We start from the raw sequence: 12,229 nt of genomic DNA, 5'->3' as shown, positions 1-12,229 counted from the left end.
AATGTTTAATGAAGCGCTTGGTTATTTTAAAATAGATCAAAGCCTGTTTGTATGTGAAAGTAAGAAAAAAATTACTGTCGACTCCCTAAATGTCAATATAATCGAAATAAGAAGAGACTGAAGAAACCATCGAAGTTATAAGAAATATCCAGAAATCAAAACCAACAACCGGAGAGTCGACTTTATTAATTAGCAATCTATTTGACACCGAAAACTAGATAACATTGATCTTCCCTACTTTCGAACAGTTCATAAAAAAAACAATTCACTTTAAACAATTCACTTTAAACAAATCTTCTGAAAAACTTGTACAAATCATACGTCATGTTGAGCAGAATCCAAAACTGGTCCAGGGTAAACTCGAAAAACCCAAAACAGTTGAACCGCAACGGTTGCCGCGAAACTGCCATCACTGTCAGCATTGCCGTGCGAACGGATCGATATACCTCGCGGAATCGCTCCTCGTACTGCAGCTTCGCCGGCCACTCCAGGTCGTACACGTGCCAGCCGATGGACGCGTTCGCTTCGGTTGCCAGGTTCACCAGCCGGGTCAGCATGGCACACTCGATCACCACCCAAGAGCAGTAGGACAATGTAAGAAATGAAAAGAGTGAGATTGTTTCCATTTGTGACAGGTAGATGGCACCACTGGCTAGTGTCACCACCGTTGAGTAGTACGTGATTAGAAAGAGGGCGTTCAAAAAGGGTCTGATTTTGTTTTTGGCAGCTAGAAACTCAATGTTAACCTCGATGCAGCTGTTGAACTCTTGTTGAAGATATTTCCAAAAGTAGAACTTTTCACGTTCAGCTTGCTGGCGCGAATTGCCCGGTTTTGATTCAAGCTTGCGCTGGACGCGTCGACCAGTGTTGCCAAAAATTTCAGAAAAACACAGCGCAACCACTTTCCCTTCGGCAGTGAGCCCAGCGAGAACCATGTAGACGATCAGCAAATCCAGCGCTGTCATCAGTGATGTTCCAATGGTCCAAAAATTCACAAACTTTTCGCAAAAGTATTGAACACTTGGAAAATCGCGTCTGATGTCGAACGGTAGCTTGAAAATGTGATTGTCCGAAAAATCCAATGCCGGAATACAGGCACCAAAAACAAACATGAATCCAACCCCACAGATCGCAATTCGTCGAATGCTGTAGAACGCTTCACTGCGAATTCCAACCGATTGCGCCAGATCCCGCCCAAACTTGCGACGATTCACGTAACGTTTCACTTCCATCAACGGTCCGTAGTGCCAAAGAATGATCCGCATTCGCAATATCGTGATGAAAATCGCCAGCGAAGCCTGCAGACTGCTAATCAGGATTTCCATGCTGGCCCAGTTGCGGACGTTCAGGAAAGTGTTCCAGAAAATCAGAATCGTCGGCAGGTAGATGATCCAGCGGTACACATTCCAGTAGCGTTGCAATTTAGCGTTTTTCAGGTTGTATCGAGCCCCACTGACGGTCATTATGAAGTCCAGTCCGAAGAAGAAATTCGAATCCGCATAGTCAAATTCTTGGGTTAGATCCTGGCGGAGACTGGTCACTTGCGATTTGCACCGGTTCCACAGGAGGGTTAGGAGCTGTTGATAATCCATGGTTACGACTTAGACTGAATGAGGGTTGTGGACGTGCTTGGGACATTTATTAGATACCGTTAGAGGGTGGAGTCTACCTTGGGAACCGCCCTTTTTTAATACGTGGTGCAATTATAATCTTATAGTTGATGAGCTAGTATTGGGGTCTCCATGGTAGCCATGTTTCCAACACAAATGAGAATTATTAAACCTAATAATTTTGCTCTTATTCCTTTCTAACAAAAAATGTGTATATTAATTTGTAGATTTTGCTCGGTTTGTTCTAGAGCTCGTATCGAGGTGCTCCAATTTGGATGACGTGCATTGAATCTTAAAATTGCTCTCATTTTCGTAAAACTTGATCAATTCCAATTCTCCTAGTTGCATTCGAAAGGTATTTTAAAGCACTTCAAAATGAGCCAAGATTAGTTTGAATTTTTCTTATAACTTTTGAAAATTAATGTTAAAAATTTATTATGAATACAAAGAAACGAGTTGTTCCTTTTAATTCCGCTATATATTAAAATTAAAAGGAACAACTCGTCTCTTTGTATTCATAGTAAAGAATTCTACTAAAACGCTCAACCAAACCACAAATAAAAAATTTATATTTCTAAAATCTCAATATCTTTTTGCAACAGTTTCCAACACACTTAATCTCTCTCTTTTATAGAAAAATCGTAAAATTAAGAGAAAAACTGCGATTGGCCAAAAAGTTTTTCCATGAAATTCCCAAACTTTTTGGCCAATCACAGTTTATCTCATAGTTTTACGATTTTTCTATAACAAACTTTTTATACCGTTAGTTATTGCTCAGTAGCCACTTTTTGTTCTCAATTTAAAACCCTTGGAAAATTCCACGTAAGTTTGAAGCAGTTGAGTAGCACTAAATAATTTACAACAAGATTTGATTATTTTTACAATCAGATTTTTGCAGGACTGGGTACATTTATTTTCAATTTTGGAATATGAAGACAACAACTTCCTTCGTTGCTATGCATGATAAGAAAATTTAAAAAAAAAACGACAGCAAGAATATTATTCGGTGAAAAACTAGGGTTCGAGAAAACAGTTATTTGGTTATTTAAAGCATGTGTGAAAAACTTGAGCGAAATCGGCTAGTTGATGAAAAAAATGTTTCTCATGCAAAAATGCCTCCTTTAAATCTCTATTAACTTTTTAGGATCGAGTTTACCCTGTAGACAAAATCGTAAGAAAATTGGATTTTTCATACATTTTTTGATTTTTTTTTTTTGACCGATTTTGCTCATAATTGGCCCTGAGTCTTAAAATATCCTTTGTATTTGAGGCCAAAAATCTATGTTTTTCTTTAAAAAAAAAAAACAAAAAACTTTAAAACGGCTGCAACTCAGAAACCAAGCATTTTATCAAAAAAATCTCAAAAGTTCTTTTTGACATCAAATTCTATTATATTTTTTTTAATTATGAAAAAAAATGTCAATTTATTTCAAAAACACATTTTTTGAAAATTAATAAAACTTGGTTAAATACTTTTGCCTTTGCTGAGCCATACCCTGAATGATGAATTTTTATCCCTTAAAACATATCCAAAAAGCAAAATAGTGTTTTTGAGCAATTAACATTTTTAAAAGTTTATTTAAACAACAACTTTAATGAAGACACCAAATCGATCAAAAAATGTCTTCGCAATATACAGATTTATGCCATTTTTTGTACGGACAGCTGTCAAATTTGTAACTGTGTGGACAAACTGATGACCAAAAATGTCTTCTTTGGTCACAGGGATGGTTCCAAAAAAGTTTTAGGCAGATAATAAAATGCAAAAAAATAACCGAAGGCTGAAATCTCAGAGAATTGCTCATTATATAAAGCATTTTGTAATAAATTTAGCTTCAAAATTCTTGTGCAAGTTTTTTTTTCTTTGTTTTTTTTCAAATTAAAAAAACAATGGAAAGTAGATCTCTTTAAAATTCAGAACATTTCAAAGTTGGAATTTTGACTTGTTGTGTGTAACATTGATGTTTTTAGAAATAGAATTTTCTCAATTTTTATGTTTATGGTATATTTTAATTGTATAAAGTGTAAAAAACAAGCTGACTGTAAAATCATGGAAAAACTAAAGGGATAATGAGAGGAAAGGGGAATAAGCCAAATTATATTTGAAACAAACATAATCTAAACATGATAAATGCAAATTAAAATACCGTCAGTGGGGGTGACTATGGGTCAAAAAACGATACACCTCTCGAAATTTCTTAATAACAAAAACAATTTAAATAACATCGAAAATCATTCAACGTAGATTTGTTCTTAGATAGTTTACTAACATTTTCCCAAAATATGGTGGATTTTGATGAACACTACCTTAAATGCCAATAGTTTGAAAATTGACCCAATCTCACCCCTTAGAGGGGGTGACATTGGGTCAAATGAAACTAAAATGATGCTCAAATACAACGATATGGTAAAAACAAGTCATCCAACAGCGTTTCTTGTTCGAGGGAATCGTATTGACACGCTACAATGTTTGAAGTGGAGATTTTCAAACATTTGGGTAGTTTTCGAGCAATTCTAACAAAAATATTTGAAAAATGATTTTTCGAGAGGTCATTTTTGACCAAAAACGTACCCCAACTTTAGACATCTGCCAAAATAACAGGATTTGTTCTAGGAACCAGATTTTTTCAGCGAAGTCATCTTAAGATGTCCCCTACCCAACCCCTTTAACAGAATTCAGTCTCATTGAGAATAACCTGAAAAATTGTAAAATCCGTAAAAAATCACTTTGACCCAATCTCACCCCCCAGACCCAATGTCACCCCCACTGACGGTACTTATAAATTAACAAGTAAAACATAAAGCAATAGAAGTAAATCAAAAATGTTTGAGCAAGCGAGAGAAAATGAAAAAAACATAATGAAGATTTTCTATTATTAGCCATTTTCAAAAATCAGGTTTGATTTTAAGATTTTAAAATTTAATTTAAAAAATAATCGGCTTTAAAAAACATCAAAAGTTTTTTTTTTCTTTCAAGCATCAATTTCTAAACTCAAAACTTTTTTTTTAAATCGGGAATGTATACCTAAAATAAGCTTTAACTTGAAAACGGTACACTTTATCAAAAAAAAATTTATGGGAACTTTCAGACTTCAAATTTGATTCCAGCTTTAAAAAAAGTTTTTTAGTTATTTAGTTTGTCCAGATTTTTGATTTTTTTTTTTTCAAAAGATCACTTTAAAAAAATAATATCATCTAAAATATAGTTCAAAAGAGGTCTTTCTAGTAACATATACTAAAATTTTAATTCCAAAAATAAACTTATAATTTTCGAAATTTATACCTAAAAGTAGTTTTAACTTACAAAAACGAGACCATTTAAAAACATAAATTCGATTTTAATTTGATTCAACATAAAACTAATGATGTAAAGAACTGTTTTTCGTATTTTCTTGATTTTGTTTCTTTTGCAAATGTGACTCAATTACGGATTTTGGGAATTTAACTTCAAAAAGATTTTCGTTTTTTTAATGTACCATTTCCGTCACCAATAAAATTATTTGATGCTCTCCTCAATTTGATTCAAAATTAATATTCCCATGAGTTTTAGGTTAAAAATATAAATTGATAAATATTTAAGGAATATTTGGTTTAATCTATAATATATAATGATTAATATTTGGCGTTAAAATATTTTTCAATGAACTTTAATGGTTTTGAAATTTATCCATGAGAAGTACATTTAATCAAAAAAATTAAGTAATTTTCAATTTTCCGAAAAAAAACACTATTTTAAAAAAATATATATTTCTTATAGCAGCACCATCACACTTTACTGCACTAAAGATGACTTTTTTATTCCTCATATATATGCTGGATTAGGAAATATGATTTTTTAAAATAATATGATTTTTGAAAAATTTTAAAATGTGGACAAAAAAAAATATTTTTTTGAAAAATATTTGCAATGGCCTTAATAACTTCACATTTTGTAAATTCAACTTTTAGAAATAAAAAAACAAATGAAAAGCTTGTAATCCAAACAATTATCAAAACAAATTTATTGAAAGTTTTAAAAAAGCACGAAAGTATGTTTGAAATTCTTTGTAAATATTTTTTTCAAATTTCAAAGCTTTTTTGCTTGACTTGCTAAAAATGCATATGGGAAATTTTTGCGCACAGGAGCAGTAATTTATCATGCATGAGACATTAAATATCTGTAAAAAGGCCACTTTTAAAGTTAATGTCCCTTGACCTCAAATTTGATTGAAGCACAATTTTCAAACAATTTCGTCACCTACGGTCAAGCCAGGTTACCTTTTTGACCATCCCCACATTCAGCTCGATTTCGCAAGGATTTTAATTAAAATTCCTGTGACACAAGACCCCGCTCGGAGAGTCTCTTTCAACATCCCGACGACTGCGCTGCGCTCAAACTCCTGTTGGTCAGTCCGCCGTCGGAATGGTGTTCAATCAATTCCATGTCGATCGTCGCATGACTCGCAAGTGTCCGTCCTCCGACTTGGACCGCGGAATCTGTGATCTCCCGGTGGTCAGGGCTGAGCTTTTTTTCTCCTTCTCCACCTCGTCCAGTTAAGGGCTTTCTGGTCTGCTTCGGTCGTTATCATCTTAATTAAGGATGCCGAAATTGGAACGGATGAGGGCAGAAAAACTAAAAAAAATCGAGAGCAAATCCCCGCGAGGATTATACACCGAACGAATCCGACAACGGCGGGGGACATTCGTGGAGAGCTTAATTGATATTACGCCATTAATTGAGTCGGGGTTTGGCCGCGGCGAACGGTAATTAACGCGAATATGTCCGTGAGTGCGTGGATTTTAGTGCGGTGAATGCGGTAGTGAAAATCCCTCTGGGATGATTATGAGCAGTGATTGACTAGAAACGAAGAAATTGATCAATGCTTCAACAGCAAGATTATACAACAAATCTCAGAGCAATCCAATTCTTCAAACCTAACCCAACGTTGATATCCAAACTGGCTCAAGTTCACATGGCTCACTCGCTTGGGTGCTCGTGGCCCGCCATGTTCGACATGACATCGGGACAACATTCCGTTATCGGGGCTGCGACTGAGACCCTCCCCCTCCTCCCCCACTCGCGTAATTAGTCAGTCAGGACATGGAAGTCTCTTCTACTCGGTGAGACACACGCAAATTTCAAACGACCTGGGCTGAAACAGCGGGTGGCCGTTTTTTGTCTTTCGTCTCCAAAGTCGAAACAAACATTTCATCAGGGTCTGGAAAAAAATGTAAAAAAATATAGTTCTTTCAATATGTTTTTTTCAACATTTTTGTAAAACAGATTATATATGATAGTTTTTAGAAACTTATAATTCAAATAAATAAATTAAAAACTAAACAAAATTGTTACGCCCAAACGATAAGTTTCCCCCTCTCAAAACACGTTCCTACTAACGGTGGTCGATATCGATCCCAATCAGGTGGGGGAGGGGGTTGTTTAGGGGTAGACCTGGCCTTGTATCGATTTAAATATTGTCACGTATTGAGCGTCGGGTATAATTAAAGGGTTACGACGGGGGCCTGCCTGGGTTCGACTCGCGAGGGGTGGATTAAAAATAGTATTAAAATTCACTTTGATCCGGTCGTCCGGCGTAGTTGTTGGCGTTGTTGTACTCGCTTTGCTAAAACCAATACTTTGCATAAGACATTGTTGCCGTTGCCGGTGTGAAACGGGGGTCTGCGAAATGGGTCAATTATGACAGTGAGGAGGAAGCCAATGACAGTTATTAGGGGTTTTTTTTTCTGTGTAATAAAAGTGTAGGAATGTGTATTTTGCGTAATGATGTTTGAGAATGCAGCTTTATGGCCAGGATTATTCTCCGTCAAATCACACCAAATCATAAAAAGCGGCTACCGACCATTATTCTCATTTGGATTCTTTCTTAAAAAGTGAGATGGACATCATGACATGGGAAATTGAATGTTCCTTCAGAATCTGCAACAATCTGGAGAGGCCTTTTTTCATAAATCTTTTTTTTTTAAGTATAACAATATTCTAAAAAGTAGTACAACACACGAATAAACAAATTAAATGTATAAAATTATCGCACTAGTAAAACCGCCCGAAGAATGTGTCAGTACATGTTTGGCAATTTTATTTGAAATTTGCTGAACTTTTCGAAAAAAAAAATATTTCTGAAATGGACTATCATGAACATTATTTAAAAAATCGAAAACTGAAGTTTTTGAATAAAAATTAAATCATGAAAACAATGCTCTTTATCAAAAAATCTGTGAAATATAATTCGATTCCAAACTTAATTTTTTAAGAATTAAAAATTGCGGTTTTTTATCCCCTAAAATCAAGATTATAAACGATACAATTATCGAGTCTCTATAACGATCATTCTATCGTTATCGTCGGGACGATAACGATAATATAACGTTATCATCATAGTCATTTCGATAATTTTATCTGTTTTAAAATCTTTCTAAAATCGAATTAGTTCAACCATATTATGTTAATTTTTCAATGCTTTCACTAAGAATATATTTTTTGAAAATCTGGAAAGTTACAAAGTATGAATTCACAAATTTGTTAACAAAATACCGTTTTTTTTTTCGAAAGTACTAAAATTATGATAATTTGCAATATGGGTATCAAACGAAGCAAAATTGTTTATGCTTTTTCACTTTTTGATAGTTTTTTTAAATACAAAAATTATCACAAATAGTGTATATTTTCGAAAAAACTAAAATTTTCAAAATTTACAAAATGGGTATCAAACGAAGCGAAATTTTGTATGCGTTTATTCAAGTTTTTTTTTTTGAAATCTAAAATTTTCACAAAATACCGTATAATTTTCGAAAATACTCCCATTTGAAATTACAAAATTTGCAAAATGGGTATCAAGCAAAGCGAAATTTCATACACTTTTCATTTATCAAAGTCTTATTTGGAAAATGCTACAATTTTCACAAAATACCGTATTTTTATCGAAAGTACTCAAATTTTCATAATTTGCAAAATGGGTATCAATCAAAGTGAAATTTTGCAGGCTTTTTCACTTTTTCTATATAATTTTATAAAATTCTCAAATTTTCAAAATTTTGGATAATTTTAGGTTTAACAAAAAAAACTCTCATGAAGTTAAAACGCATACAAGGTTTCGCTTCGTTTGAAACCCATATTGCAAATTTTGAAAATTTATGTATTTTCGAAAAAAATGCGGCATTTTGTGAAAATTTAAGTATTTTCCAAAACAAAAAATATAAAAAGATGAAAAAGTATACAAAATTTCGCTTAGTTTGATACCCATATTGCACATTTTGAAAATTTGAGTAATTTCGAAAAATACGGAATTTTGTGAACAATTTGAGAATTCATACTTTCAAACTTACTACATTTTCAAAAAATATATTCATGATATGGTTGAATTCAGTTGATTTTAGATAGATTTTGAAATGAGTTATCGTCCATTATCGGCGATACGATTATCGCCAATAAAATAATCGAAATGACGATAACGATAACCATTATCGTTATCGTTAGACGATAATATTATCGATGATCTTTTGTGAAAAAAATATATTTAAAAATAGGTAAAAAAAATTAGTGTACCAATTATTTCTGGATAGGCCTCCCTCATAAATGCCTACAACTTTGCTGAAAACACAAAATCGGTCAGAAAATTCCTTCAAAAGTTATAAATTTTAAGGAAAGGAACATGAACATCATTTTTTAAAGATTCTCAGAAAATTTCATAAAGATTTTGCTTAAATAAAACAAAAATACTTTCAAATAAGGTATTCTGGCTAGATTCGGTATAATAATAAGAGTCACCGCTAAAGCAAGTGTGGTAGACTGTTTATTTACTTCCAAGGTTTCGCCCTTTCGAAAAGTAACTACGAAAATATTGGTTGATCTTAGGTCTGAGCTCAAAAGATGATATTTTTTATTTTATCTCTTAAACATATAAAAAAACACTTTCATTTTGGAAAGGGTCTAAATGGATGAAAATAAGCATTTTTTTAAAGCAGAAACAATCGAGAACAATCGAGATCGAAAGGGTTTCCCGAGCAAAAATTTACATTAAAAAAACACTAATAACAAAACACCTTTTCGTTTTTTACAAATTTTGAATAGTTTTAATTAACTCGAAATTATTCAATCAAGCTTTACAGCTTTTCTTATTATGCTGAAAGACTTTTATTTAACATTCCAACGCCCAAGCCTCCCAAAAAAGTTGGAACGGTAACTTCAACTCGCTGGTTCTCGGGCATAACTCACCCAATCAAGACGATTCTTTTTTCCAGTGATTTGTTAGGATGTCTAGATGATCCTAGAACTTTGCAGAACTCAATTTGATCAAATCTGTAATTTTTGCGATCAAAAACATCGTTCCAACTTTTTTTTTCGCATGTAAAAAAAAATTCGCCAAAAATTCCGCGGAGGCAGTCTTTTTGAAAAAGTTGGAACGATGTTTTTGGTCGCAAAAATTACAGATTTGATCAAATTGAGTTCTGCAAAGTTCTAGGATCATCTAGACATCCTAACAAATCACTGGAAAAAAGAATCGTCTTGATTGGGTGAGTTCTGCCCGAGAACCAGCGAGTTGAAGTTACCGTTCCAACTTTTTTGGGAGGCTTGGGCGTCTGTGTAAGTTAGACATGCGTTGGGCGTTCCAGTGTTAAAAAGATTTTGCTCACCTTTGAAAAACGTTCCGAATTCCCGATCAACATGCATTTATGTAATTAAAGCCATTAATTAAATTTGTATTTTCCCGTAGGAGTCCGCACTACTGATTAGGTGTTCGCTGTCCTAAACTACCTGTACCGGCTTGTAGCGCAGAACAGGTGTGCCTCATTGACTCATGAAATGCGTAGGATTTGCCAACAGTTTCAATTTATCTCCAGTTCAGTTGGTCTTGCTTGCTGGAGGTTCAAAATTTTTAGCGTCAGCTCTAATCTCGACGAACATAAATTGAACGGTGATTTATGTGGCACGGCCAGCATTAGTCATGTTCAGGTCTGGTAGTAATGCTACCCCCAGCTATCGGTTCTAATCGGTTCTCTTTTGGGCGCGGCTGCGCCAACCACGGGACAACATTTTATCTCCAGCTCGGAGGGATTTTCCACCGAAGTTTGCCCTCTTGTTGGGAGCACCATTTGTCCAATTAAACCCACGTACTTAATCACATTGTTGCTGTTGAGGATTGAGGATTATGCAACGACCCCTTTGAGTTGGTATCTCAATCTCTCGTGTCCCGTTTCGTGACGCATATCACGTTCATCTTCTCGGGAACGGTTCAAAATCGCCACCCCCTGAAAACGTCCGAATCACGCTTTTGCACTAAAGATAACGATCGCCATCAACAACCTGGTAAAAACTAGTGGGGTAGTAGGCCGTGTGTGGTTTCGCTTTTCATTTCCCATATTATGGGCTTGGGTAGTAAGTCCTCCTCTAAGAGTGTGTTGTGGGTCTTAGAAGGCTTTGACGACAACGACACGTGTTTGTGCACAATCATCGCTGCCCATCATGATTATTGTGTTGTTTGAGGAAGATTTTTGAGCGGCCTACCGAGATCAGCTTGCAGCACTTTACAAACCGAAGTTTACAATTTTTCAATTTTACAATTTTACAAAAGAACAAAAAAAAATTAACTTGTGATGCAAGTAAAAAGGTTTAATTGTATTACTCATTCGAAACTCAAAGTTATGCGAAGGAATGTCTGTGGGGATAACCTTGATGTAAAATTATATTTTTTAAATTACATTGAAGAAATTCAAACAAAATTTAATAAATCAGAATCAATGTTGTTAACGATAAAATTACTGAGGCTCGATAACGATCTATCGTTATCGTTATTGCGATAATTCTATCGGCAATAATCTGGTCTCCGATAACGGACGATCATTATTTTTAAAATCTTTCTTAAATCGACTTAATTCAACCATATCATGTTTAATTTTCAATGCTTTCACTAAGAAAATATGTTTTGAAAATGAAGTGTTCTTAAAATTGTTTCCAAAATACCGTATTTTTTTTTTCAGGCGTACTCAAATTTTCATAACTTGCAATATGGGTATCAAACTAGACGAAATTTGTATGCTTTTTCACGTTATTAGATTTGCTTTTGTAAAAAAACTAAAAAAAAATACAAATACCATTTTTTCGAAAACACTAATATTTTCAAAATTTTATATATGGGTATCAAACGAAGCGAAATTTGGTTTGCTCTTTCACATTAAAAGAGTTGTTTTTCAAAACACAAAAAAAAATCACAAAATTCCGTATTTTGTCGAAATAACTCAAATTTTCGTTATTTGCAATAGGGGAGAGTGGGGAGATTTGATCCCTTTTTTTTGTATCGCACATAACTCTGTCAATTTCTCACAAAACTATGAACTTTTTGCGTGATCCCCCTTTTAACATTTTGAAGAAATCTTAAGCAAAATGTTTCTTATTCATCCAAACTGTTAATTTTCTATAAGTTACAGCAATTTCACATTAAACCTGTACGTGTGTATTCAAAATATAACAAGTTTAGCATGCAAAATATTTAAAAACTTAAAATTTTCTTTTTTAGACCAAAATTAAGCATGTTTACAAAAGCTGGTAATTTTTGTTTACAAAACTTTTGAAAAATGGTTCAAACTGCAGTAAGTTATGTACAACTATACTAAAGGAAACTATG

General features: G+C 33.9%; 1 protein-coding gene across 1 annotated transcript; it reads right to left on the bottom strand.

The window, feature by feature from the left end:
- Nucleotides 1-284: 284 nt before the first annotated feature.
- Nucleotides 285-1,592, bottom strand: LOC120417660 (uncharacterized). The gene has a single exon (XM_039579782.1). The coding sequence runs from the start codon at nucleotides 1,590-1,592 to the stop codon at nucleotides 285-287; it is 1,308 nt and encodes a 435-aa protein (XP_039435716.1).
- Nucleotides 1,593-12,229: the final 10,637 nt, after the last annotated feature.

This window comes from Culex pipiens, chromosome 3, assembly GCF_016801865.2.
Source record: "Culex pipiens pallens isolate TS chromosome 3, TS_CPP_V2, whole genome shotgun sequence".
NCBI classification, from domain to species: Eukaryota; Metazoa; Arthropoda; class Insecta; order Diptera; family Culicidae; genus Culex; species Culex pipiens.
The sequence above is the reverse complement of the archived record's forward strand: the minus strand, read 5'-3'. Positions and strand labels throughout refer to the sequence as shown.